Genomic DNA, 27,758 nt, shown 5'->3' with positions numbered 1-27,758 from the left:
ATCTGGACCATCTCTTGGCAGCCCCCTGAACGAGCTGTTCTCGCCCCAGGAGGTGGTCGCCATGCAAGCACTTGTGTGGACCCCAACTTGTGGACCCCTTTCTACATCCACTCCCTCAGCATATCCCATCCACCCTGCTTAAACATCTACCCAGAATCCACTACTTCTAACCCCTCCCTCCATGGCGGCCCACCCCTCAGTTGGACCATTGCAGGGGCTGCCTCCTTAGCCTCCTGCTGCTGCCCATGTCCCCCTGCACGCACTCCGCTGCTCACTGGCCTCTAATGGCTGTTCATCACAATTAAAACCAAACCCAAAATTCCTACCCTGGCTTACAAGGCCCTTCAGGATCTTGCCCTAGTCTACCCTGCAGCCCTTGTTATGGTATCTACTGCTGCGTAACAAACCACCCCAATACATTTGTGGTGCTTATGTGTCTGATTGGGGCAGGGCTCGGCAGGGAAGGCCCACCCCTGTTCCACGTGGTGTCAGGGGGGCCGCTCAACTGGGATAGGCGATCCATTTCCAAGATGGTGCACTCCCATGGCTGGCAAATTGGTGCTGGCTGGTCAGGGAGCCCAGCTGGGGCTGACAACCGGGGTGCCTCAGTTCTTCTCCACCGGCTGTTTGGGCTTCCCCACAGCATGGTGGCTGAGTTCTAAGAGCAACTATTAAAAAACGAAAAAACAACAGCAAGAAACAACCCACACACAGGAAGTAGAAGCTGCCAGTCTCTTAAGGCCTGAGCCCAGCAACTGTCCTAATGTGAATTCCACTGTAGTCTATTGGTCAAGCCATCAAAGAGCCCAGGTTCAAGGGGCAGGGGCACAGACTCCAGCTCTCCATGGGAAGAGTGTCACATACGTTTTTAAAACACCCCAGACCTCACCTCTGTCTCCAGCTGGGCTTTAGCCACACGGGCCTCGCCGCAGCTCCGCATGCCTGTCAAGCGCATTCCCACCCCACGGCCTTCGCGCTTTCTCTTCCTTCTGAGGATTCCCAAGGGGCCCACAGCCCTGCTCAGTGCCTAGTCGAACGGTCCGCACCTCCTCTCAGCTCCTCTAACCCCTCCTCTCCGCAGCCACAGGGCTCCTTCTCAACACACACCACGTCGGTCTCTTCCCTGCCTATAACCCACCCTGGCTCCCCACTGCCCCCAAGACAATGTCTGCCTTCCTTAGTCCACCCTTCCACACCTTCCTGCCCCAACTCCACAGCCCAGGGGCTCATGCCACCCCTCCCCCACCTGTGCTCCTCTCAAAACCACAAATCCCCTTCCTTCCGGCTCCACCCCACATGCTGGGCCGTCTGCCTGCAATGCCCTTCCCCTCATCTATCTGGCAATTCCTACTTATCCTTTAAGACCAAAAGCTGCCCCCTCCAGGAAGCAGTCCCAGATCTCAGGCTGGATTAAACACCTTTCCAGTGCCTCCACAGGTGCCTACGTGCCTTTGGATCCCTGCAGCGGTCTGCATCTCCCCAGGGCAGAAGCTTCTGTCTGGGTCCTAGCCCTGGATGGCCAAATCCTTAGACCTCAGCCTCCTTCCACACCAATTTGTGGGGGAAAAAGTCTTTATTGATAAATAGGTTACAGTGAAATAGAGTGATAGTTTTTAGGGGAATAAAAAAGTAGAATCTCAGTCTCTCTCCACCCCGCCTCTAGCTCTCAGCTTCTGCCTTCTTACTGGCCGCTTTGGACGATGAGGACTCGGTGGGAATGCCAGGCTTTCTCGGGCCTTTAGGGGCCTCTGCCTTCCTGGCCAGTGGTACAGGCTCCATCTTGGACCCACTGCCCTTGGGAGGAACAGGGGCCTTGGCTTTAGGCCCCTCCCCGGCCCCCTGGGCAGCAGCCTTTTTAGGGACCTTGCTCCCCATCTTCTTTTTGGCTGGGGAAGCAGCACCATTCTCGCCCTATAAGAAAGCAAACCAGGAGCAAGGTGACAGAGCTGGGCAGGGCTGGGTGCACAGCTCAGAGCCCACGAACTTAGGGTTGAAATCCCAGCTCTGGGTCACTTTTGACAAGTGACCTCACCTCTCTAAGTCTCAGCCTCTTATCTATAAAATGGGGATGGTGATCCTCAGGGCGCTGAAGGGCCAGGGAGGAGAGGAAAGTGCTCTGTACTTTGTAGGAAAATAAGTTGCCCCCTTCCTCGGCTGACCCCTCTGGGGCTGGGTGGGGATGCCTGAGCTCTGGTCGCTGGAGACCTGGAGCAGGAAGTCACCCAGGCACCTACCTTGGTGACCGTGGGTTTGGAACTCTGACTCCCAGGCTTTGTTTTCCTGTGGGCCTTGGTATCTGCTGGAAGAGGGGATGGCATGTGAGAAAGACCCCTTTCAGGAGGAGCTGCTGCTGGGCAGGAAGCTTCAGGGGTCCCACGGCCCTCGTCCTGCCCAGGGCCCAGTCCTCACTCTGACACTTGCAGGCTGTGTGACCTGGAGCAAGTAGTTTAGCCTCTCTGAGCCTGGGTGCCCTAGTCTGCCAACTGAAGGTAGCAGCCTCTCTCCCACGGACAGTTGGAGGATTAACTGGACGGTGGATGACCATCCCCCACTCCGTTCACAGCTCGACGCCTGCCCACACCGAAGGCCCCTGACAGGTGTATCTGCCTCTAGCCTTTAACCCATCTTCCACATGGAGGCCAGGATACATTTTTAAAAACACCTTGGACCCTAGCTGTCCCCTGTTCAGAGTCTTTCAGTGGCTCCTCATCGTCCTCCAGATAAAGTCCAGCCTCCTGCTGCCCTTCACAACCTCCCCTTCCCCCTCCCCCGGTACACACAGAGACAACTATTTGTACTTCTTCCACCTTCTTCATGCTTCCAGGTCTTTGCACAAGCTGTTCTGCCTGGGACACCTCCTCCAGGAAGCCTCCCCTGACCCCTCTCAGAGATGATCCCTCCTTCTCTCTCTGCGCTCTTCTTCCCCATACCCACCCCCACAAGCTACCATGCATTCTCTGTCTCTCTGAGTCAAGCCAAGTGCTCAGGGCACATTGGCTAGGAAACCCCTCCTCCCCAGAGCTGGCCCCTCCATCCCAACTCATGTCCAGTGGCTGCCAGAAACCCCCTCCCATGCCCTCCTCTCACCCCATTCACATCCATACCTTGGCTGCTCCTTCCACCTTTGACCTCTGACTTCCCGCCGGGCCCACTGGCAATGGGAGGGGCCTGTGTGGCCTTGTCTGGCTGTTGGGAGGACTTCTTGACCTCACCCAGTCTTGCCTCTTGGTCCTTGTTCTGCTGGCCTTTCTTGGGGGCCTTCTTGGCTGCACCTGGTTTGGGGGTAGCTGTCCTCCCCTCTCCCGGCTTCCTGGATCCTTTTTTCACCTCGCCTGGGTTGGGTGGGTTCTTCTTTGACTCACTTGGTTTCTTGGGGTCCTTTCCCTCAGCTTGACCAGGCCTCCTGGGGGCCGTCATGGTGGACGTCTTCCTGGGCTGGATTTTCCTTTTGTCTTTGGAAACTAACTGGAGGAGGAGAGAACGAGGTGGGATTGAGAGCAGAGGTTCTGGATGTCTCACGCCCTTATACCCTACATGAGGCTCAGAGAAGACCCCATCCCAAAGGAGGGGGAGAAGAAGGCGGCCAAGGGCTTGCAGAGAGGACGCAAAACCACCTCCTAAATGCCGGCTGCCGGTAATGCATTCCACCCATTCATGCACTGTGAGGAAGGGTGCTGCCGTTTAGGAGCTAAGGAACCCGAGTCTCCAAAACTCACCCAAGCTTCTCCTACCCTCCCTGCACAGGTGGCGGGCACGCGCCTCCCACCCCTGCACCTGGAAGCCTCAGAGCCAGGCTTCTGGGAGCACGTCATGCACACTGAGCCCTAACGGTATCTCTGAGATGCTAACCTACAATCTCCTTTGACCCCCCCAACACCATCCCATGGACTGTGGCTCGGACTCCCTGCCTTCCCGCCTCACACCACCGCGTCCCCAAGTCTCCCTGCCGCTTCGCTTCTGTGTAGCTGGACACGGACATGGCGGTCAGACGGCTGAGAGTGCATGGCTTCCTGGGGCCTCAACCCCAGCCCAAGTGCGACTCGCCCAAGGCTTCTCCTCCCCCTCTGGCCTCGGTCTCCCCATCTTTACAATGGGGCCATCAGGGAGGGTGAGAGCGGCAGGAGGATGCAAGCGTCCCTGGCGAGCAGGTGGTCCCCGCCCCTCTAGAGCGCAGCTAATGACGCTGCTCCCCAGCGTCCCTGGACCCTCACGGCTCCCCGTTACCCACCAAGGCCAGAAACAGCCCCCACGCTCTGCACACACACATTCCTGACTCCGTGGTACCCAAGACCCCCTTCCCTGCCTCCCAGCCCCTTGGCCCACTTTCCTGACTGCCTCCTAGTCACACGCACTCCCAGTGCCCTCTCTTGCTCCCCTTCACCCCACCCTATGCCCCTGGCCTTGCCATGGCTGGTGTCCAAGCTCTGACCCACACACCCAGTTCCAGGAGGGGGCATCCCCTGTGCTCAGCCACCCTACTCCCACAGGGATTGGAACGTGGAGGTTGAGAACGTTCCACCGTGTTCCATGGAGCCTGTCAGAGGAACTGCTACTTGCTGGGGCACAGCAGTGACAAGACAGACCCCATGTCTGTGTCCCTGAGATTTCCCTGGTGGCAGCTGGCAGTCACGATGCTGGGGCTTAATTCTGTGGCCAAGTTTGCCCTTAGCTCTGGGTGACCCTCCCTTTTGAAAGAGGAGGATGTAGTGGCTCAGGGAGGCGTCAGCCCTGGTCTGGAGACCTCGGGTCTGGAGCCAGACAGCACGGGGAGCAAACCCCATTTCTGTGACCCCGTAGAGGCCAAGGTTGGGTCTGTGCCGCCCATGGTAAGGAATTCCAGGAAGGGGTCATGGGCACCCAGGACCCAGAAGTAAAACAGCTGAGACGGTCTCTGGTCACTCAACACACCCAACAGGGATGGAGGCGGATGCAGCAGGGTGACCGGGGCCGTGTGGGTGCTCAGCCTTCCCGGGGAGAGGGGGGGGGTCTTGGCAAAGACAGAGGAAGAACGAGAAGAGACAGAAGGAGAGAGGGAACAGGGCAGGGGACCAGCACCCAGAGGCTGGGAAGAAAGAGCTGGAATTGGGGTTCAAGCCCTCGGGCAAATCCACCCACACCCTGGGGCCTCTCGCCACCCCCCACCCCACTCCCAGCGGCTGACTTTGAAGCTGCCAGTGGCTCCCCGGGCCTTGGAGTTGACGGGCCTGACGAGGAGGCCGCGGTGCATGCCTGTGGCCAAGGCCTGCTTCAGCAGGTACTTGAGGCGGAGGACGTCCACCGTCGGGTACTTCTGCAGGATGTAAACCTTGATGGCCGCCACCGAGGTACCCCGGCGCTGCTCCCCCGCCTGCAGCGCCTCCAGCACCATGCGCAGCACCGGAGGGTGGCGGCGGGGCTCTTGGACGCCGCTCCGGCTCAGGCCTACGGACAGACAGCAGGACATCACCCGGGGCCCAGACCTCCCTCAGGCCCCGTTGACGACAAACACGCCTAGTGAAGCACCCACTAGGCGCTGGCCAGGCCCCACTGTGGGTGAGCAAGCGGCCGGGGGATCAAGTACACACCCCTCACCCCCACCCCAGGTCAGTGCCACTGCCCCCTGGCCTGGGAGCAGAGGCGGGGGGCACTGCTTGGCCACCCGGGGTCTCCCGGTGCCCGCTGTGGGGCTGGGCACACACCAGCCCTCCACGAAGGCTCATTAAAAGCATTAAAGGGTCCTTAAACAAACCTACACCAGGTCAGTTGTCTAGCTCTAACTACCAGTTTACAGGAAATGCAAGGGCCACGGGCATGAAATCAGTAAAACCCAGACTGTGAGGAACTCTGCAGAACACACGGTCCAGTTTCTCCTACAAATAAGCAAGGAGGAAAAGAAAACGTGGGAAGGGCCCCAGAGAGGAAAGATCCTAAGAATCCCTTTAACCAAATGCAACATGGGGGCCTTGCTCAGACTCAGAACATGATTTGAACAATCCAACTGGAAAAAAAAAAAAAGGCAACTAGACAAATGTGAACACTGGAATATTTCATGATATTAAGGATGATACTGTTTCCAGTGTGCTGATGGTATTGTAATTATTTTAAGAGGTTCTTATCTTTTAAAGATAAATACTGAACTGGGACTTCCCTGGTGGCACAGTCGATAAGACTCCTTGCTCCCAGTATAGGAGGCCTGGGTTTGATCCTTGGTCAGGGAACTAGATTCCATATACATGCCACAACAAAGAGTTTGCATGCCACAACTAAGGAGCCCATGTGCCGCAACTAGGGAGCTGGTGAGCTGCAACAAAGGAGCCTGCCTGCCACAACTAAGACCCGGTGCAGCCAAATAAATAAATAAATAAATAACGATAAATACTGAACTGTTTACAGATGAAATGATAAGTCTGGCATTTACTTTGAAATAATGCAGTAGGTGAAACAAGGGTAGCCACAAGCTGTTAGCTGTTGAAGTTGGGTGATGGGTGCACGGGGTAGGGGCGCAGGTCACTGTACCATTCAGTCTACTTTTGTGTCCGTTTAAAAGTTTTCATCATGGGACTTCCCTGGTGGCGCAGTGGTTAAGAATCCACCTGCCAATGCAGGTGATGCAGGTTCAATCCCTGGTCCGGGAAGATCCCACATGCTGTGGAACAACAAAACCCATGCACCACAACTACTGAGCCTGTGCTCTAGAGCCCGCGAGCCACAACTACTGAGTCTGCATGCCACAACTACTGAAGCCCACGCACCCAGAGCCCACGCTCTGCTCCACAACAAGAGAAGCCACTGCAATGAAAAGCCCGCGCACCACAACAAAGAGTAGCCTCCACTCACTGCAACTAGAGAAAGCCCGTGCTCAGCAATGAAGACCCAACACAGCCAAAAATAAAATATAAATAAATCAATTTATTTAAAAAAAGAGTTTTCATCATAAAAAGTAACAAAAGAATTTCACTCCTAGGTATATGCCCAAGAGAAAAGAAAATATATATCCACACAAAAATGTGTACACAGATGTTCACAGCAGCATTATTTATAATAGCCCAAAATTAGAAACAACCCCAAAGTCCATAAACTAATGAATGGATAAATAAAACGTGTTATTGCCGTAAAATGCAATGTCATCCAAGCAACAGGAGGAATGAAGTACTTCCTTGAAAACGTTATGCAGAGTGAAAGCAGCCAGTCACAAAAAGTCATATATTGTATGAGTTAGTTTATATGAAGCGTCCAGAATGGACAAATCAGAGCCAGAAGGTAGATTAGTGGTTGCCAGGGGCTGGGAGGTGGGCAGGGATGGGGAGTTGACAGCTAATGGGTACAGGTTTTCTTTAGAGGGGATGGAAATATTCTAAAATTGACTGTGGAGACAGGTACACAACTGTGAATATACTAAAAGCCATAGTACACTTTAAATGGGTGAATTGTATGGTATGTGAATTATTGAAATATCTCGATAAGCTGTTATTTTTAAAAAGTTGCAAAGGAGAGTAGGACCCAGAGGTGAGGAGGGAGACACTGTGAGAACTTGTCAGTCACTGTAAAGCATGTAAAAGTGGTTTAAATATGAAACCTGATTTAAACATAGTGATTAGAAATGTTGATTTCCAACCAATTTGTAAAAACTAAAGACTCAAAAAAGGAATCAAGTGGCTAAAATATATATATTTTTTAAAACCACATTTTAAAGTGGAAAAAATAAAACAACCTTGTACATATACAGACTGCTATATCAAAGCCACATGGGAACTACAAACCAAAAAACTACAATAGATACACACACAAAAAAGAAAAAGCAACCCAAACACAACACTAAAGATAGTCATCAAACCACAAGAGAAGAGAACAAAAGAAGGGAAGAAAGAAGAGCAACAAAAACAAATCCAAAACAATTAAGAAAATGGAAATAGGAACACATGTATTGATAACTACCTTAAATGTAAATGGATTAAATGCTCCAACCAAAAGACGTAGACTGGCTGAATGGATACAAAAAAAGACCCATTTATATACTGTCTACAAGAGACCCACTTCAGACCTAGGGACACATACAGACTGAAAGTGAGGGGATGGAAAAAGATATTCCATGCAAATGGAAAACAAAGAAAGCTGGAGTAGCAATACTCATATCAGACAAAATCAACTTTAAAATAAAGACTGTTACAAGAGACAAGGAAGGACACTACATAATGATCAAGGGATCAATCCAAGATATAAAAATGATAAATATGTATGCACCCAACATACAAGCACCTCAATATATAAAGCAAATACTAACAGCCATAAAGGGAGAAATTGACAGTAACACAATAATAGTGGGGGACTTTAACCCCCCACTGACACCAATGGACAGATCATCCAGACAGAAAATCAATAAGGAAACACAGGCCTTAAATGACACTTTACACCAGATGGACTTAATTGATATTTATAGAACATTCCATCCAAAAGGAACAGAATACACATTCTTCTCAGGTGCACATGGAACATTCTCCAGGACTGACCACATGCTGGGCCACAAAGCCAGCCTCAGTAAATTTAAGAAAATTGAAATCATATCAAGCATCTTTTCTGACCACAACGCTATGAAATTAGAAATAAATTACAGGGAAAAAAAACCCTGTAAAAAACACAAACTCATGGAGGCTAAACAATATGTTACTAAACAACCAATAGATCACTGAAGAAATCAAAGAGGAAATTAAGAGAGACAAATGAAAATAAAAACACGACCATCCAAAACCTATGGAATGCAGCAAAAGCAGTTCTAAGAGGGAAGTTTATAGCCATACAATCTTACCTCAGGAAACAAGAAACATCTCAAATAAACAACCTAACCTTACACCTAAAGCAACTAGAGAAAGAAGAACAAACAAAACCCAGTTAGCAGAAGGAAAGAAATCAAAGATCAGAGCAGAAGTAAATGAAACAGAGGTGAAGAAAACAATAGAAAAGATCAATCAAACTAAAACCTGGTTCTTTAAAAAGATAAACGAAACTGGTAAACATTTACTAGACTCATCAGAAAAAAAAGGGACAGGCTTCCCCTTTCAATAAAATTAGAAATGAAAAAGGAGACTACTACAAACAACTCTACACCAATAAAATGGACAACCTGGAAGAAATGGACAAATTCTTAGAAAGGTACAACCTTCCAAGACTGAACCAGGAAGAGATAGAAAATATGAACAGACCAATCATGAGTACGGAAATTGAAACTGTGATTTAAAAACTTCCAACAAACAAAAGTCCAGGACCAGTTGGCTTCACAGGTAAATTCTATCAAACATTTAGAGAAGAGCTAACACCTATCCTTCTGAAACTCTTCCAAAAAAATTGCAGAGGAAGGAACACTCCCATTCTACCAGGCCACCATCACCCTGATGCCAAAACCAGACAAAGATACCACAAAAAAAGAAAATTACAGGCCAATATCACTGATGAACATTTATGCAAAAATCCTCAACAAAATACTACAAACCGAATCCAACAACATGTTAAAAGGATCATACATCATGATCAAGTGGGATTTATCCCAGGGATGCACGGATTCTTCTATATCTGCAAATCAACCACTATGATATACCACATCAACAGACTGAAGAATAAAAACCATATGATCATCTCAATAGATGCAGAAAAAGCTTGTGACAAAATTCAACACCCATTTATGATAAAAACTCTCCAGAAAGTGGGCATAGAGGGAACCTACCTCAACATAATAAAGGCCATATATGACAAACCCACAGGAAACATCTCAATGGTGAAAAAATGAAAGCATTTCCTCTAAGATCAGGAACAAGACAAGGAAGTCCACCCTCACGACTATTATTCAACATAATTTTGGAAGTCCTAGCCACAGTAATCAGAGAAGAAAAAGAAATAAAAGGAATACAAATTGGAAAAGAAGAAGTAAAGCTGTCACTGTTTGCAGATGACATGATACTATACATAGAGAGTCTTAAAGATGCCACCAGAAAACTACTAGAGCTCATCAATGAATTTGGTAAAGTTGCAGGATACGAAATTAATGCACAGAAATCTCTTCCATTCCTATACAATAACAATGAAAGATTAGAAGGAGAAATTAAGGAAACAATTCCATTTACCATCGCAACAAAAAGAATAAAATACCTAGGAATAAACTTACCTAAGGAGGCAAAAGACCTGTACTCAGAAAAGAAAGAAATCAAAGATGACACAAACAGGTGTTCTTAGATTGGAAGAATCAACACTGTGAAAATGACTATATTACCCAAAGCAATCTACCGATTCAATGCAATCCTTATCAAATTACCAATGGCATCTTTCACAGAATTAGAACAAAAAATTGTACAATTTGTATGGAAACACAAAAGACCCCAAATAGCCAAAGCTATCTTGAGAAAGAAAAACAGAGCTGCAGGAATCTGGCTCCCCGACTTCAGACTATATTACAAAGCTACAATAATCAAAACAGTTTCATTGCAGCACTATTTACAATAGTGAGGACATGGAAGCAACCTAAATGTCCATCAACAGAGGAATGGAAAAAGAAGATGTGGGGACTTCCCTGGCAGTCCAGTGGTTAAGACTCTGTGCTCCCAATGTAGGGGGCACGGGTTTGATCCCTGGTCGGGGAACTAAGATCCTGCGTGCTGCAGCCAAAAAACAAAACAAAAAAAAAAACACAAAGATATGCTACATATATACAATGGAATATTACTCAGCCATAAAAAAGAATGAAATAATGCCATTTGCAGCAACATGGATAGACCTAGAGATTGTCATACTGAGTGAAGTCAGAGAAAGACAAATATCATATGATATCACTTATATGTGGAATCTAAAAAAAGGGTACAAATCAACTTGCTTACAAAACAGTAGGGTCACAGATATAGAAAACAAATTTAGGGGCTTCCCTGGTGGTGCAGTGGTTAAGAATCTGCCTGCCAATGCAAGGGACATGGGTTTGAGCCCTGTTCTAGGAATATCCCACATGCTGCAGAGCAACTGAGCCTGTGTGCCACAACTACTGAGCCTGCATTCTAGAGCCCGCAAGCCACAACTACTGAAGCCCACATGCTACAACTACTGAAGCCCGTGCACCTAGAGCCTATGCTCTGCAACAAGAGATGCCACCACAATGAGAAGCCCGTGCACTACAACAAAGAGTAGCCCCTGCTCACCGCAACTAAAGAAAGCCCGCATGCAGCAACGAAGACCCAACACAGTCAAGAATAAATAAATAAATAAATAAATAAATAAATAAATAAATAATTTTAAAAAAGAAAACAAATTTATGGTTACCAGGGGACAAGTGGGGGGAGGGATAAATTGGGAGGTTGGGATTGACATATACACACTACTATATATAAAATAAATAACTTATAAGAACCTGCTGTATAGCACAGGGAACTCTACTCAACAATCTGTAATGGCATATATGGGAAAAGAATCTTAAAAAAAAAAAAAAAGAGTGGATATATGTATATGTATAACTGATTCACTTTGCTGTACACCTGAAACTAACACAACATTGTAAATCAACTATACTCCAATAAATTTTTTTTTAAATGAGACCCAATTAAACTTAAAACTTTTGCACAGAAAAAATAAACAAAACAAAAAGACAACCCATGAAATGGGAGAAAATATTTGCAAATGAAGTGACTGACAAGGGATTAATCTCCAAAACATATGAACAGCTCATGCAGTTCAATATCAAAAAAAAAAACAAACAATGTAATCCAATCAAAAAATAGGCAGAAGATCTAACTAGACATTTCTCAAAAGAAATACACATGGCCAAAACGCACATGAAAAGATGCGCAACATCACTAATTATTAGAGAAATGCATATCAAAACTACAATGAGGTATCACCTCATACCAGTCAGAATGGCCAACATCAAAAAGTCTACAAACAATAAATGCTGGAGAGGGTGTGGAGAAAAGGGAACTCTCTTACAGTGTGGGTGGGAATGTAAACTGGTACAGCCACTGTGGAAACAGTATGGAGGTTCCTTAAAAAACTAAACATAGTGGGGGCTTCCCTGGTGGCACAGTGGTTAAGAATCCGCCTGCCAATGCAGGGGACACGGGTTTGAGCCCTGGGCCGGGAAGATCCCACATGCTGTGGAGCAACTAAGCCCGTGCACCACAACTGCTGAACCTGTGCTCTGGAGCCCCCGAGCCACAACTACTGAAGCCCGCAGGCCTAGAGCCTGTGCTCCACAACAAGAGAAGCCACCGCAGTGAGAAGCCCGTGTACCAGAAGGAAGCGTGTCCCCCACTCGATGCGACTAGAGAAAGCCCGCATGCAGCAAGGAAGACCCAACACAGCCAAAAATAAATAAATAAAATAAATAAATTTATTAAAAAAACCAAAAAAAAGACTAAACATAGAACTACCATATGATCCAGCAATCCCACTCCCAGGCATATATCCAGAGAAAACCATGATTCAAAAAGATACACGCACCCCAATGTTCATTGCAGCACTATTTACAATAGCCAAGACATGGAAGCAATCAACATGTCCATGGAAGGATGAATAAAGAAGATGTGGTACATATATACAATATATATAATGGAATATTACTCAGCCATGAAAAAGAACAAAATAATGCTATTTGCAGCAACGTGGATGGACCTAGAGATGATCATACTAAGTGAAGGAAGTCACACAGAGAAAGACACATATCATATGATATAACTCATATGTGGAAGCTAAAAAAAACAAGGTACAAATGAACTTATTTACAAAATAGAAATAGAGTCACAGATGTAGAAAACAAACTTACAGTTACTGAGGGGAAAGGGAGGAGGGATAAATTGGGAGATTGGGATTGACATTTACACACTACTATATATAAAACAGATAACTAATAAGGACATATTGTATAGCACAAGGAACTCTACTCAATACTCTGTAATGATCTATATGGGAAAAGAATCTAAAAAAGCGTGGATACGTGTATACTGTACACCTGAAACTAACACAAAACTGTAAATCACCTATACTCCAATAAAAATTTAAAAAAATAAAATAAGGTGGGAAAAAACCCACCTGAAAACTCTAGATCTCAGCAAAAATTGTAAAGAGCCTTAATCAAATTCAACCTCTATTGCCTCCTGGCCAGGAAGAGCCCAGTGTCTGAGAATATTCATTTTGGGGCCAGAGCCTGCAAATCAGTAGAGTCTGAAGTCAGTCAGGACCTCTGGAGTCTCACTCTCCTCCCACAAATAAAAACTCCCCCACCTCCTGTGGTGGGGAGGGGGCCCTAAGGAGCTCTGAGCCCTCCCAACTGCAGTGTCAAAGGGTTTCTGGAGGGGCCTGGCCTGGCGTGACAGCTCTGAGACAGGCTGCGACCTGGGACCGTCTGCTGCAGTGCTTGCACCTGGACAGACATCTCCTCAAGCAACGACATACAAAGAAACTATAAGGGACTAAAAATAACTGCATGCATGCCCAGTGGGGCAAATTACGGGCAACAAGAATCAGAAAAACCAAAAACCCAACTGCTACTTCTGAAGAGCTGGGAGCAAAAGCAGGGTACTGGGCATGCCCCCTGCACAGAACACCACCAAAGGGGTGGGCAGACCACCTAAGCCACCCCTCTGGCCCGACCCCTGGACACACCCTCACCCCACCCCATATGAGGAAGCAGTTTGCACCCCTCCCTCAGCAAGCGAGCAAGGGAACCTGTTACTTGTTTTCGCTCCCCTCTGCTGCAGCAGAGGTCTCAATAAAGCCTTGCCTGAATTTTTTTTTTTTTAATTTATTTTTGGCTGCGTTGGGTCTACTTTGCTGGGCGTGGGCTCTCTCTAGTTGCGGCGAGCGGGGGCTACTCTTCACTGCGGTGCGTGGGCTTCCCACTGAGGTGGCTTCTCTTGTTGTGGAGCACGGGCTCCAGGCACACAGGCCTCAGGAGTTGTGGCGCATGGGCTCAGCAGTTGTGGCTTGTGGGCTCTAGAGCACAGGCTCAGTAGTTGTGGTGCACGGGTTTAGTTGCTCCACATCATGTGGGATCTTCCCAGACCAGGGCTTGAACCCGTGTCCCCTGCATTGGCAGGCGGATTCTCAACCACTGCGCCACCAGGCAAGTCCCTTTGCCTGAATTTCTTATCTGGCCACTGATCAATTTCTATTGATAAGGAGGCCAAGAACCGTGTTCAGTAACATACTTTGTGGCGACACCACGAAGGGACAATTGTTCCCTTCCCAGAAGAGGATCTACGCACCTCTGGGACCACTGAACACAGCTTCCCCATGGGTGACAAGTGGCCACCTGAACCTCTTGTTTCAGTGTCACCACATTTGGTAAGTCTGCCTTCCTGGCCCCTGGGGGCCTCAGTACCCTCATTCAGGCAACTCTTTCCCCTTCCCCTTTGTCCTTTTTCCCTCACCGCTTTCCCTTTGTCCCTTTTCCTCTCCTGAAATCTCTCTACTTCTCTCTCTGTCCTCTCCTACTTCTGTCCTACCTTTCCGAGAGAGTGGACATCGGGCAGCTACAGCATCACTCCTCTCAGCTTGTGAGACCTGCTCCCTCTGGCCAGCAGCAGCTCACCTCGACAGGTGACAAGCAGAGGTGGGAGAGGCTCACCTCACACAGTGCAGATCCTGGTCCAGCAGGCTCTCCTGACAGGAGATTTATGAGAATGATAGAGGTTCAAACCTCAACATGTGGCTGGAAGTCCGATCATCCCAATATTCTCACCTTTATTTTCCTGCCGCCAAGAGAAGTCCCGTTGGACAATAAATGCTGGAGAGGGTGTGGAGAGAAGGAAACCCTCCTATACTTTTTGTGGGAATGTAACCTGGTACAGCCACTGTGGAGAACAGTATGGAGGTTCCTTAAAAAATTAAAAAGACAGCTACCATATGACCCTGCAGTCCCACTCCTGGGCATATATCCGGAGAAGAACATGGTCCGGAAGGATACATGCACCCCAGTGTTCATCGCAGCACTGTCTACAATAGCCAAGACACGGAAGCAACCTGAATGTCTGTCGACAGAGGAGTGGATAAAGAAGACGTGGTACATATGTACAATGGAATACTACTCAGCCATAAAAAAAGAATGAAATAATGACATTTGCAGCAACATGCATGGACCTAGAGATTGTCATACTGAGTGAAGTAAGTCAGACAAAGAAAGAGAAATATTGCATGATATCGCTTATATGCGGAATCTAAAAAGAAATGATACTGGACTTCCCTGGTGGCGCAGTGGTTAGGAATATGCCTGCCAATGCAGGGGACACGGGTTCGAGCCCTGGTCCGGGAGGATCCTGCGTGCTGCGTAGCATCTAGGCCCCGGCGCCACAACTACTGAAGCCCGCGCACCTGGAGCCCGTGCTCCGCAACAGGAGAAGCCACCCACAGTGAGGGGCCCACGCGAAGAGTGGCCCCGCTCACCACAACTAGAGAAAGCCTGTGCGTGGCAACGAAGATCCAACACAGCCAAAAAATAAATAATTAATTAAATAAATTTTAAAAGAAATGATACAAATGAACTTATTTACAAAACAGAAACAGACTCAAACTTAGAGAATGAACTTATGGTTACCAGGGGGGAAGGGTTGGGGGAAGGGATAGTTAGGGAGTTTGGGATTGACATGTACACACTGCTATATTTAAAATGGATAGCCAACAAGTATCTACTGCATAGCACAGGGAACTCTGCTCAATATTATAAGATAACCTAAATGGGGAAAGAATTTGAAAAAGAATAGATACATGTATATGTATAACTGAATCACCTTGCTGTACACCTGAACCTATCACAACATTGTTAATCAACAATACTCCAATAGAAAATTAAAAGTTTAAAAAAAGAAAAAAGAGAGGTCCCATTGGGAATGGGCTGAAGTGGCAGTTTTCTATATACTGGTGTATGCGTGGGTGAGAGTCCCACAGATGATGTACAACCAGCTGATTTCCAGGCTTGATCACCGGAACGGGCAGTGGATAGGGTCTTCCCTCCTTCACTGGCTCTTTCTGGAAGCACGCAGGTTGGTGCCTGAATAGATACCCACACGGGGCGGGTTGAAAGGGCAATCTCTCTCTCTCTTTCCTTTTCAGTCTTTTCTTTCCCTCTTCCCTTCACCTGTCCCTTGGTTCTCAGCCCTGCACTCTCATCCCCTTAATCCTAAAGATTTCTGGTTTGTGTGTTTAAGTTTTTGTCACTGGTATCTTTGTATCATGTAGTCTTGTCTGTCCAACTGCTCCTGCAAGTCTCTGCCGAAGCGCAGTGGAGCATTTATGCCTTGAAGTACAAACACACACAGCCACATCGCCTGAAACTCCTCTCTTGGGTTACTTGGTGGGATTTTAAAGAACAACAACAAAAAAAAAAAAAAAAGAGAGGGGCTTGCATTTCTCTCCTCTGCCTTTGCAATGTAACTATTCTGCCTGAGCTCCAAGAATTCCCTGATCCATCTGTAGTCCCCCAGTCTGAGGGAAAAAAAGAGGCCTTTTTAATTTCAAGAGGGAAAACTATGAGATCTCTGATTCTGTAGAAATTAACTTGTCTAACTTAAGCTTGTCACTTTAATTAATACAGACCTGTCTTTAGAGGCATCAACATTAAGTATATTTTATTTGTACCTAGGGTTACTGAAAGTCAATAAGTACATATTGTTTCTGTTATAAAATCTGTCATCAAGGAGAATGACCTGATGTGATTAAACTTTTAAGTAAATTTAACTATGATAAGAGCTTTTTGATAAACTCTATGGGAATAATTATGTTTTGGAAACGTCCATCTAGAATAGTCCCTCCAAATTTTGGTAACTTAAAACTAAATTAAGTCAAATGATAGGAATCCACCGAGTATCCAGGCTATTTCAAATAAGATGAAATACTGGAACATTAATTGCTAAACAGGTCTATATTTACCTACTTTTGTCTTCTTGTGAGAGGGAAACTAAAGATGTTTGGGTTTATTAGACACATGTCTTGCACCATATTAAGGAAAGAAATTGTGCTTTGGGAAGATACATGTTTCTAGATGTTATGGGATATTCCAATCAAGGAATGCTAATGTAAAAGACAGCTCATGGTTGCTTAAGGAAAGTAGGATGTGTTTTCAGAAAAGAAGGTATGAGGGTGGCTTCCTTGGTGGCACAGTGGTTAAGAATCCGCCTGCCAATGCAGGGGACACGGGTTCTATCCCTGGGCCGGGAAGATCCCACATGCCGCGGAACAACTAAGCCCATGCACCACAACTACTGAGGCTGCGCTCTAGAGCCCACGAGCCACAACTACTGAGCCTGCATGCCACAACTACTGAAGCCTGTGTGCCTAGAGCCCGTGCTCTGCAACAAGAGAAGCCACTGCAATTAGAAGCCCACGCACCGCAACGAAGAGTAGCCCCCGCTCGCCGCAACTAGAGAAAGCCCATGCGCAGCAACGAATACCCAACGCAGCCAAAAAATAAATAAATTTAAAAAAAATAAGATATGAGGAATGGAAATATATTTTATTAAAAGGAAAAAGTGATTTTTGTCCTAGGGCTGGTTATTTCTGAATGGAAAGAATAAGGGACAGTATAATATGGCTACACAAAGTTGCAGAAGGTTTACAGAAAAGGATCATTGGAAAAAGAATTTTGTATGTGGTCAGGACTTTCTAAGATTGGGTCAAATTTAATTAGCAAAATGGATTTTATTAAGAGTAGGCTGATGCAAGACTGGATTTGCTTTCTCTCTCTAGGAGAACAAAATTGCCCTGGAGTGCTGCTTTTGATAAAAGATCGTGTGAGTTCCTGTATTTACTTTTTTTTTTTTTTTTTTTTTTTCTGTATTTACTTTTGAAATAGTTTTTTCACCTTAGCTTAAGGAGTAAGTAAGTACTCTCACCTTATTCTATGTCCAAAAATCCCCTGTGGGAATACTCCCACCTCTAGGCCCTCAGGTCCTGACCCCTGTGGCCTTTTCCATTGCGAATCTGTAAGGAGAGGTTTGGCAGGTTCTCAGAGAACCCTGACAAGTTTAGGGACGAATTTATCAGGCTGGGGTTGACATTCTCTCTCACCTGGCAGGACATCATGGTTATTCTGGCCCACTGTTGCACCCTGGATTAAAAGGAGCGCATACTGAGAAAGGCCAGGGAACATGCAGATGGCCTGGTGGCCACCAATCCACACCACCAAGTTTATCAGGTGGGTGGGGATGCAATCCTAGAACACGACCCACACTGGGACTGTGAAGATTGTGCAGGCCAAGCTAGGATGAGACATTATATTACTTGTCTACCAGAAGGAAGGAAAGGGTATATGGTGAAGCCTGTAAATTCTGATAAGGTCTGAGAGGTTACACAGGAAAAAGATGAAAATCTGGCAGTCTTCCCGAGCCGGGCGACAGAGGCATTCAGGAAGGACACCAATGCAGACTCTGAGTCCACAGAAGGGAGGACACTGTCGGTCATGCATTTTATCACCCAGGCTACTCCTGATATCTGGAGAAAATTACAAAAGCTTGAGGCCGGGCCCCAGACCCCGCTGTCAACCTTGGTAGAGGAGGCCTTCAAGGTCTGTAACAACCAAGACTTAATGGACGAGACCAATAAGAATAAGAGGCTAATAAAGAAAATGCAGCTTTTGGCTGCTCTGATCCACCCACCACCTCGAGGGAATCCTGAAGGGTCAAGAAGGCTGGACAGACGGCCAAGAAGCTGCCTGGGCCAGAACCAGTGTGCCTTTTGTTGGAAGGGGGAATGTCCTGAAAGCCCTCCTGTGGGATGCCCTAGAGGCAACCCCGCCCCGCCCCAGTTCCTTGCGAATCTCTCAGATAAGAGATTCCTGCACTGAGGGGGCCAGAGCGCCTGCCCAGCTCCAGATCCCACTCGATCCATCCTCATCACTCCAGGGGAGCCTTAGGTCACCCTTGATGTGGCAGGTAGGAGAACTGAATTTCTTGCAGACACTGGAGCTGCCTGCTCTGTTCTGACTTGGCCAGCCGGCCCCCTCTCCAACCGTGACTGTACTGTGACGGGAGTCGATGGACAGCCAAAGGGAAGGCAATTTAGGTCTCCCCTTGCCTGCGGAATTGGGTCCATTATTATTATTCACTCCTTTCTGTATATGCCAGAATGCCCTGTCCCCCTCCTCGGAAGAAATTTGCTAAATAAATTAGGAGCTAGTATATTCTTAGGACAGGGGAGTCCAAGGAGGTAAAGAATTCAAATTCAAATAGAGAATGCACCTATTTGTAGCCCCAGATGGCCCACCTGCTGGTCATCAAAATGTTCCCCAAGACATCCCCCAGGAAATTAGAGAACCGGTAGATCCTGCAGTTTGAGATACTTCGGTGCCAGGAAGGGCAAAACTTGTTCCCCCAATAAAAATACGGTTAAGGCCTGGGGAAAAATACCCCTGGAAAAGACAATATCCTTTAGATGCCACGCGCCTGGTCTTGTGCTGCTCGCTAGGGGTGTTGCCTTAGAGATCTGCATGGGCTGGGCTTGTGAAAGGATCAACATGCCTTTGGCTAGAGATTCCAAGATCCTTCCTTGGAAAAGGAAATGAAAGAACATAAAAAGAAATGCCTCGGGGCTTCCCTGGTGGCGCAGTGGTTAAGAATCCGCCTGCCAATGCAGGGGACACGGGTTCGAGCCCTGGTCCGGGAAGATCCCACATGCCGCGGAGCAACTAAGCCTGTGTGCCACAACTACTGAGCCCGCGTGCCACAGCTACTGATCCTGAGTTCTACAGCCTGCGAGCCATAACTACTGAAGCCCGCACGCCTAGAGCCCATGCTCCGCAACAAGAGACGCCACTGCAATGAGAAATGAGAAGCCCGCGTACCACAACGAAGAGTAGCCCCCGCTCACTGCAGCTAGAGAAAGCCTGTGTGCAGCAATGAAGACCTAACACAGCCAAAAGTAAATAAATAAAATAATTAAAAAAAAAAAAAAGAAACGGCTGGTTCAAAGCACAAATTCTTATTTTATGGATGTAAAATGTCCAGGTTGCTACAAGATTACCACGGTTTTCAGCTGTGCTCAGACAGTGGTGCTTTACGTAGGTTGTTCAACAGTGGTGTGCCGGCCAACAGGAGGAAAGGCCAGACCCACAGAAGGGTGTTCGTTTAGAAGAAAGCAACACTGATGAGCCACACAGCTTCCCGAATCTGTGTTCTGTCGCAGAGAGCCTTATCAGTTCGGTAAGTCCAGTTAATCTACCAAGATAATGTAATTGTGTTTAATTTTGTAAGGTATACAACAGCGCTCTCCTATTTGGGTGTCACTTTTACAATCAAGTTTTGATTATGGGAAAAAAAAAAAAAAACCACAATATCCTTTAAAGCCTGAAGCCTTGAGCGGAATCCAACCGCTGCTCATCAAATTCCTAAAACACAAACTCATTAGGCCCTGCCAGCCCCCTTGCAATACCCCAGTCCTCCCCGTTCAGAAGCCTGACAGGGAGTATTGGTTTGTGCAAGGCTTACGAGCAGTGAATGAGGCCGTCATCCCTATTCACCCACTGTTGTCAAACCCATACACCCTCCGCACCCAAGTGCCAGGGAGCACACAGTATTTCTGTTTTGGACCTCACAGATGCATTTTTCTGTGTTCCCCTACATCCAGACTTTCCATACCTTTATGCCTTTGAATGGACGGACCCTGACACCCCGGAGGCTACCCAATACACCTGGACAGTACTTCCGCAGGGTTTTCAGGACAGCCCCCATCTTTTTGGAAACGCGTTAGCAAGGGAACTGAGGGAATTGAGCCTTGAGAGGGGAACTCTGCTACAATATGTTGATGATTTATTGATAAGTAGTGAGACCAAATAAGATTCAGATAAAAATACTGTTAGGGTCCTAAATTTTCTGGCAAGAAGGGGATATAAAGTATTTTCAACCACTATAAAGTATCTTCAACCAGCAACAGTTTCAATATTTAGGATTGGGTTTGACCCCAGGAGCACAAGCCCTTGCCATAGATTGAAAAACAGCAATTAATGCATTACTATCTCCAACCACAAAAAGGCAACTCTGAGGCTTTCTCAGGAGGGCTAGGTTCTGTCGTATGTGGATTCCAAATTATAGCCTTATAGCAAAATCCCTATGTGAGGCTCTAAAGGGAGAAGAAAGGGAACCCCTTCAACAGAATAAGGACCACCAGCAGGCCTTTGAGACTCTGAAGACTGCGGTGAGTAGAGCACCAGTGCTGGGTCTTCCAAATTCGCACAAGCCCCTTACCCTACACATTCATGAGAGGTCAGCGGTAGCACCACGAGTCCTGACCCAAAAGCTGGGACCGGATCAGAGACCAGTGGCTTACTTCTCAACACAACTGGACTCAGTGGCCCTGGGACAACACTTAGGTGTGTCAACCCCTCATCAGGTACAATTTGTGCTGGAAGTCAAAGGACATCATTGGTTGACTGAAGGAAGGTTAACAAGATATCAGGCCCTCCTATTGGACACCCCCGGCATTATCTTAAAGTTGTGCCAAACCCTGAACCCAACAACTCTGCTTCCAGCAGTCTAGAGTAGAGACTTAGTGCATCAGTGTATAGAGACCATAGAACAAACTTGCTCGAGCAGGTCTGATCTAGATGAACCTCTTGACAGCCCTGAGGTCAAACAGTTTACTGATAGGAGCAGTTTTATAGAAATGGGAACCCAAAAGGCCAGGTATGCCAGTTAGTCTAGATGAACGGAATCGAAGCCAAGGCCCTGCCCCTCCAGACATCAGCCCAGAAAGCTGAACTAATTGCATTAATGAGAGCTTTGCAATTAGGGAAGGATAAGAAATTAAATATTTTTTACTGACTGTAAATATGGGTTCCACGTGCTACATGCTCATGCTGCCATTTGGAAAGAGCAATGTTAATCGCTAGAAATTCCCCCATAAAATATAAAGATTTGATTCTGGCTCTTTTAGAAGCAGTGCAGCTCCTGACCCAGGTAACAGTAATCCGCTGCAGGGGCCATCAGAGGGATGGATCCCTTGTGAGCCAAGGAACAGAAAAGCTGATCCAACTGCAAAACAGGCAGCTCAATTGCAAGAGCCTGAGCAAATTATGGCCCTAGTGATTGGCCCCCTGAACTCCCTAGCCTTCTCCAGTATTCCCCATAGGAACAAGAAAATGCTGAGAAACGGGGCTATGAGAAGAGAAGCACAGGCCGGTATAGAAAAGAGAACACGGTTCTAATTCCTGAGGCCCCAAAATGGACACTCACTAAGAGCTTACATGGTGCCACCCACTATGGGAGGGATCACTACGGGACTTGATGCAAAAGCCTTTTTCAGGGAAGGGGCTTAAAAGAACAGTAAAACAAGCAACACTTGCCTGTGATTTACGTGCCCATAATAACTCACAGGCCCATCCAATCCCCCCTTCATTACTCAGGCCAATTCAATGCCGAGGGACATATCGGGGGGAAGACTGACAGATTTCACCCAAATGCCCCCGCGGTCAGGATATAAATATCTTATGGTGTTTGTCAATACTTTGACAGGATGGGTTGAAGCCTTCCCCATCCGATCTGAAAAGGCTATGGAAGCCTGTAAGTCCCTTTCAAAAGAAGCAGTTCCTCGGTTTGGACTTCCAAAGTCCCTCCACAGTGATAACGGGCCCTGTTTTATAGCCAGAATCACACAGGGGCTCACAATGGCCCTAGGGATAGACTACAAGCTACATACCTCTTGGCACCCCTAGTCTTCAGGGAAGGTAGAGAAAATGAACTATCCTTTAAAGAAAACCTTAGCAAAACTCTGCCAAGAGACTCATGCACCCTGGACCAACTTGCTTCCTATTGCACCCCTCAGGGTCCGTGTAGCCCCAGGAGCGGTCTGAGGCTTAGCCCATCTGAAATGACCTATGGGAGGCCTTTTCTTACTACTGACATTCTACTGGATGAGGAAGTGAACCAGGCCCTGAGATATATTATTAATCTAGGACAAGTTCAGGAGGCAATCCAGGACTCTGCCCACAAGGCACTGCCAGCCCCCACTACAACTACAGAGGAAGGAGCAGGTCCTTCACAAATAAACCCCGGGGACCAGGTTCTTCTTAGAACTGGAAAGAGGGGTCCCCCAAAGACCAACTATTGCTAAAATGGAAGAGCCCCTATAAAATAATTTTAACCACCCCTACTGCTGTCAAACTGCAAGGGATATCTAGTTGGGTACGTTTGTCCAGACTAAAGCTTTTACCTCCAGAAACCCCGCAGGTTCCAACAGAAGAACAATACACCTGTGAGCCAGTGGAAAATCTGAGATACCTATTCAAAGACAGGCACCATCAAGAGATAAGTAAAATGATGTAGTAGACTAGACTCCTATTTGCCATTCTTGCTATTGTACTCAGCAGGAGCATACAGGAGCGTCTTGTTAAAAATGTTGTAGAGCTTTATATGCTGAATTACCAACATAAGGGTCTGCTGTCCCCTAATTTTTTTTTAATTTATCTATTTATTTATTTTGGGCTGCGTTGGGTCCTCGTTGCTGCACGCAGGCTTTCTCTGGTTGAAGCGAGCAGGGGCTACTCTTCGTTGTGGTGCACGGGCTTCTCATTGCGGTGGCTTCTCTTGTTGCGGAGCACGGGCTCTAGGTGCATGGGCTTCAGTAGCAGCATGTGGCCTCAGTAGTTGTGGCTCGCGGGCTCCATAGTTTTGGCACGGGCTTAGTTGCTCCGTGGCATGTGGGATCCTCCGGGACCAGGGCTCAAACCCGTGTCCCCTGCACCAGCAGGCGGATTCTTAACCACTGCACCACCAGGGAAGCCCTATCCCCTAATTTTTTAAGTACTAACAAGAGTTATGTCCTTCAAGGACTGTCCGCTCTTAACAACCGTGAGACAGACATTCAGTTCTGCACCCCAGAAGTGTTTGTTTTTCCTCTGCAGACACCCAAACCATCAGATGTTATGGAATTATGGCCAGGCCCCTGTCCTTTTCCAACCAAGCTATAGCGTATAAATGCATTGATGATGTTCACTTCATAGGAGAGGGCACTCTAGGGAATATAGGCCTAAGAGGGGTTTTTATCTGTAACAGGACCACTCCAGCTCATCAGCGAGCCCTGAGAGCACTAGAAATGATCTTAACAGGGGCAGGGCTGGCCACAGGGCCGGCAGCTCCGTGGGGAGGCTTTACCTATCATGAAACAACACTGAGAAATCTCACTAGACAGCTTGGTTATATGATGGAACAGACAAGACAAGCCTTAACGGGACTTAGGATCTCTTGTTTCTTTGGCTAATGTAGTTCTTGACAATCGTCTAGCTCTTGATTACCTTCTGGCAGAACGAAGTAGAGTTTGTGCGATAATTAATATGTCCTGCTGCACCTGGACCAATGCAACGGGACAGGTAGAATTTAATATTAAGGAAATATATGCCCAGGCAGAGCAGCTTCACAATTTTGACAGGGGCGACATCGCCTCCACTGTCTGGTCAACAGTTAAGGAAGCCCTCCCAAAGTTAACCTGATTCCTTCCCTTTCTAGGCCCTTTAATGGCTATTGTTGTTCTTCTCCTTTAGGGCCCTTGTTTGTTTAACCTTCTGGTTAAGTTTGTGTCTTCCAGCCTCCAACAGTTTCAAGTAAAGACTCATGATGTCTCAAGGAATTCAACCCATTCCAGTGGAGAGTGGCCCAGGTCCCTACAGGTCCTTGGAATAGTCAGCGAGGGACTTCTACACCACTAGGGTAGGCTAGGGTCTGCGGCCCCTGTCTAGCAGGAAGAAATTTCAAAAGGAGAGACCTTTGGCCCCTTACCCTTTAAGAATAAGGGGTGTAGAATCCCTCAGGGGGGAATGAGACAGGCTGGGACCTGGGACACTTTGCTGCAGTGCTTGCCCCTGGACAAATGTCTCCTTGAGCAATGACATACAAAGAAACTATAAGGGACTAAAAATAACTGCGTGCATGCCCAGTTGGGGCAAATTACAGACAACAAGATACAAAAAGACCAAAGAGCTCAACTGCTTCTTCTGAAGAGCCAGGAGCAAAAGCAAGGGATCAGGAGCAAAAGCAGGGTACTGGGCATGCTCCCTGCACACAACACCACCACAGAGGTGGGCAAGCCTCCTAGGCCATCCCTCTGGCCTGATCCCTGGACACACCCCTACCCTCACCCCATAGAAGGAAAAAGTTTGCCTCCCACCTGAGTGAGCAAGCTAGCAAGGGAAACTGTTACTTGTTCTCCCTCCCCCTGCTGCAGCAGGGGGCCCAATAAAGCCTTGCCTGAATTTCTTATCTGGCCTCTGATCAATTTCTATTGATTAAGGAGGCCAAGAATGCTGGTTGGTAACAGATGCGTGGGTGGGGGAGCGGGGAGTCACGGTACCATTCAGTCTACTTTTGTGTCTGCTTGAAAGTTTTCATCATAAAAAGTAACAAAAGAATTTCACTCCTAGGTATATACTCAAGAGAAAAGAAAATACAGGTCCACACCGAAATGTGTACACAAATGTTCATAGCAGCATTATTTGTAACAGCCAAAAAGTAGAAACAACCCAAAAGTCCATAAACTAATGAATGCATAAACAAACCGTGGTATAGCCATAAAATGCAACGCCATCCAGGCAACAGGAGGAATGAAGTACTTCCTTGAAAACATTATGCAGAGTGAAAGCAGCCAGTCACAAAAAGTCATATATTTTATGAGTTAGTTTATATGAAACGTCCAGAATGGGCAAATCAGAGCCAGAAAGTAGATTACTGGTTGCCAGGGGCTGGGAGGTGGGCAGGGATGGGGAGTGACAGCTAATGGGTACAGATTTTCATTTAGAAGGGATGAAAATATTCTAAAATTGACTGTGGAAATGGGTATACAACTGTGAATGTGCTAAAAGCCACTGTACACTTTAAATGGGTGGATTGTATGCTATGTGAATTATTGAGGTATCTCAATAAGCTGCTTTTTTTTTTTTTTTAAGTTGCAAAGGAGAGTAGGATCCAGGGGTGAGGAGAGAAACAGTTGTCAGTCACCATAAAGCACATAAGTGGTTTAAATATGAAACCTGATTTAAACATGGTGATTAGAAATGTTGATTTCTGACCAGTCTGCAAAAACTAAAGACTCAAAAAAGGAATCACGTGGCTAAAACATATTTTTTTAAAAAACCGCATTTTAAAGTAGAAAAAAATCACCATCCCAAAACTCTAGATCTCAGCAAAACTTGTAAAGAGGCTTAATCAAATGCAACCTCTTTTCTTTCCTGGCCAGGAGGAGCCCAGTGTCTGAGAATATTCGTTTTGCTAATCCGTAGAACCTGAGGTCAGCCGGGACCTCAGGAGAGTCTCACTCTCCCTTCCAGGCCTCAGTCTTCCCATCCCCCATCTCCCATGGTGGGGAGGGGCCCTAAGGCGGTCTGAGCCCTCCCAGCTGCAGTGTTAGAGGGTTTCTGGAGGGGCCTGGCCTGGGGTGACAGCTCTAACCCTTGCCCTGTCTCCCCCAAACCATGCCCTGTCCCAGGGAGCCACCCCCAAGTCTCCTTCCTCCCCCCGGCCCTCCAACTGTGTTCAGCTCCTCATTCCACAGTTATTCGATGCCTGCTGTATACCAGGATGGCCAGAACAGAACTCACAGCTCCCCGAAAACCTGTCCCCCATCTTCTCTCCTCCACAAATGTGCCCACCCCCATACCTACCCAGACACCCAAACAAGTGCCCAGGGAACATCCTGGAGCCCCTCCCGCTCCCCAAAGTCTTCTCTGCCTCCATCCCCAGGGCGCAGTCTCCTCCCCCTTTCTGACCCTCTCCTCCATTGCCTTCAGTACAAGGGCCAACACACCTGACCTCGGCCTTGGAGGCCCAGTCTGATCAGCCCCTGCCCGCATCACCGCGGTTCCCCCAGCTCTGCCCCAGCCAGCAGGAAGACGACGCAGCTCCCAAGCACTCCACCAGCGCTCTCCCCTCCAGGCCACAGCCTGTGCCATGCTGTTCCCTCGGCCTGGGCGGCCCTGGCCACCCAAGCAGCGTTCATTCATCCTTCAAGACCTAAACATCATCGAGATTTGGACCCCAGCCAAACTGAGCAACTCTCCCTGTGCTTCCCAGGCAGCTGGCACCCCTCACTTCCTCCAGAGGAGTCTTTGCAAGTACTCAGAACACTTCCCCTGCCCCAGCCCTCCTTCCCCTGGGTGAGGCTTATCCCTCCTTCAGAGTCACCTCCTCTAGGAAGCCTTCCCTGACCTCCCAGAGGGGGTTAGGCGACTCCTCTGGGCTCCTACAGCCCTCTGGGTCCCCACCACTAAAGCACACACCACATTATCAAATGGCATCTATAATGAGGCAGGCTTGCCTACCAGACTGGGAGCACCTGGAAGGAATGAAATGGGTCTGTTTGCCTCAGTGGACCCCATATCCAGAGAATCCTTGAGGCGTTGTTTGTTGATTAAAAATTGGGACGCAGCCCTAAATCCAAAGCCCAGTCAAGTGTCGAACGCTTGCTTAGCTGTTGCTCCGGCCCCTTCAACTAGCTGCCCTGCAGCTGCAGCTGGGCTGCCAGCGCTCGCCCACAGCAAATGGGCTCCAGCTGGGGAGGCCCCCCCCTCTGCTCTCTTTCCTGGCCCCCACTACCTCTGGCATCAGCTCTTCTGCCCCTGGGGTGGGTTCTGGGGCCGGACTGAGAGAGGAGGAGAAGGGTCGGGGAAGAAGGGTTCAGGACACCCAGGGAACGGGCTCGCGCGGATGAGGGAGGGGCTGCTCCCTTTGCTCACCTGGCTTCTCAGACCCAGATGGCCTGGACGACCCCAGTGTGGAGGTCGAGGAGGCTGAGGAGGCTGAGGAGGCCGAGGAGGTGTCACTGGAGGCGACGCTTCCAGGAGCCAT

The 27,758-nt window shown here is 47.8% G+C and overlaps 1 protein-coding gene and 1 pseudogene across 1 annotated transcript; one reads left to right on the top strand and one right to left on the bottom strand.

The window, feature by feature from the left end:
* Positions 1 to 1,659: 1,659 nt before the first annotated feature.
* On the bottom strand, positions 1,660 to 27,758 carry LOC132375358 (histone H1.8). The gene is made up of 5 exons (XM_059940612.1): positions 27,647 to 27,758; positions 5,162 to 5,421; positions 3,105 to 3,465; positions 2,235 to 2,299; positions 1,660 to 1,911 (listed from the first exon to the last, which is right to left on the bottom strand). The coding sequence occupies exons 1-5, from the start codon at positions 27,756 to 27,758 to the stop codon at positions 1,660 to 1,662; spliced, it is 1,050 nt and encodes a 349-aa protein (XP_059796595.1).
* On the top strand, positions 19,390 to 20,077 carry LOC132374207 (small ribosomal subunit protein eS27-like; annotated as a pseudogene).

Source organism: Balaenoptera ricei, chromosome 11 (assembly GCF_028023285.1).
Source record: "Balaenoptera ricei isolate mBalRic1 chromosome 11, mBalRic1.hap2, whole genome shotgun sequence".
In the NCBI taxonomy this organism is placed as follows: domain Eukaryota; kingdom Metazoa; phylum Chordata; class Mammalia; order Artiodactyla; family Balaenopteridae; genus Balaenoptera; species Balaenoptera ricei.
This window is presented reverse-complemented; position numbering and strand designations above follow the sequence as displayed.

What these genes read in the sequence shown, in the direction of transcription:
- LOC132375358 (XM_059940612.1), bottom strand. Translation starts at nt 27,758, where the DNA reads ATGGCTCCTGGAAGCGTCGCCTCCAGTGACACCTCCTCGGCCTCCTCA. An exon ending in ATCTGGGTCTGAGAAGCCAG is followed by an intron (nt 5,422 to 27,646) that starts GTGAGCAAAGGG and finishes GTCTGTCCGTAG; the next exon opens with GCCTGAGCCGGAGCGGCGTC. An exon ending in GAGCCACTGGCAGCTTCAAA is followed by an intron (nt 3,466 to 5,161) that starts GTCAGCCGCTGG and finishes CTCCTCCTCCAG; the next exon opens with TTAGTTTCCAAAGACAAAAG.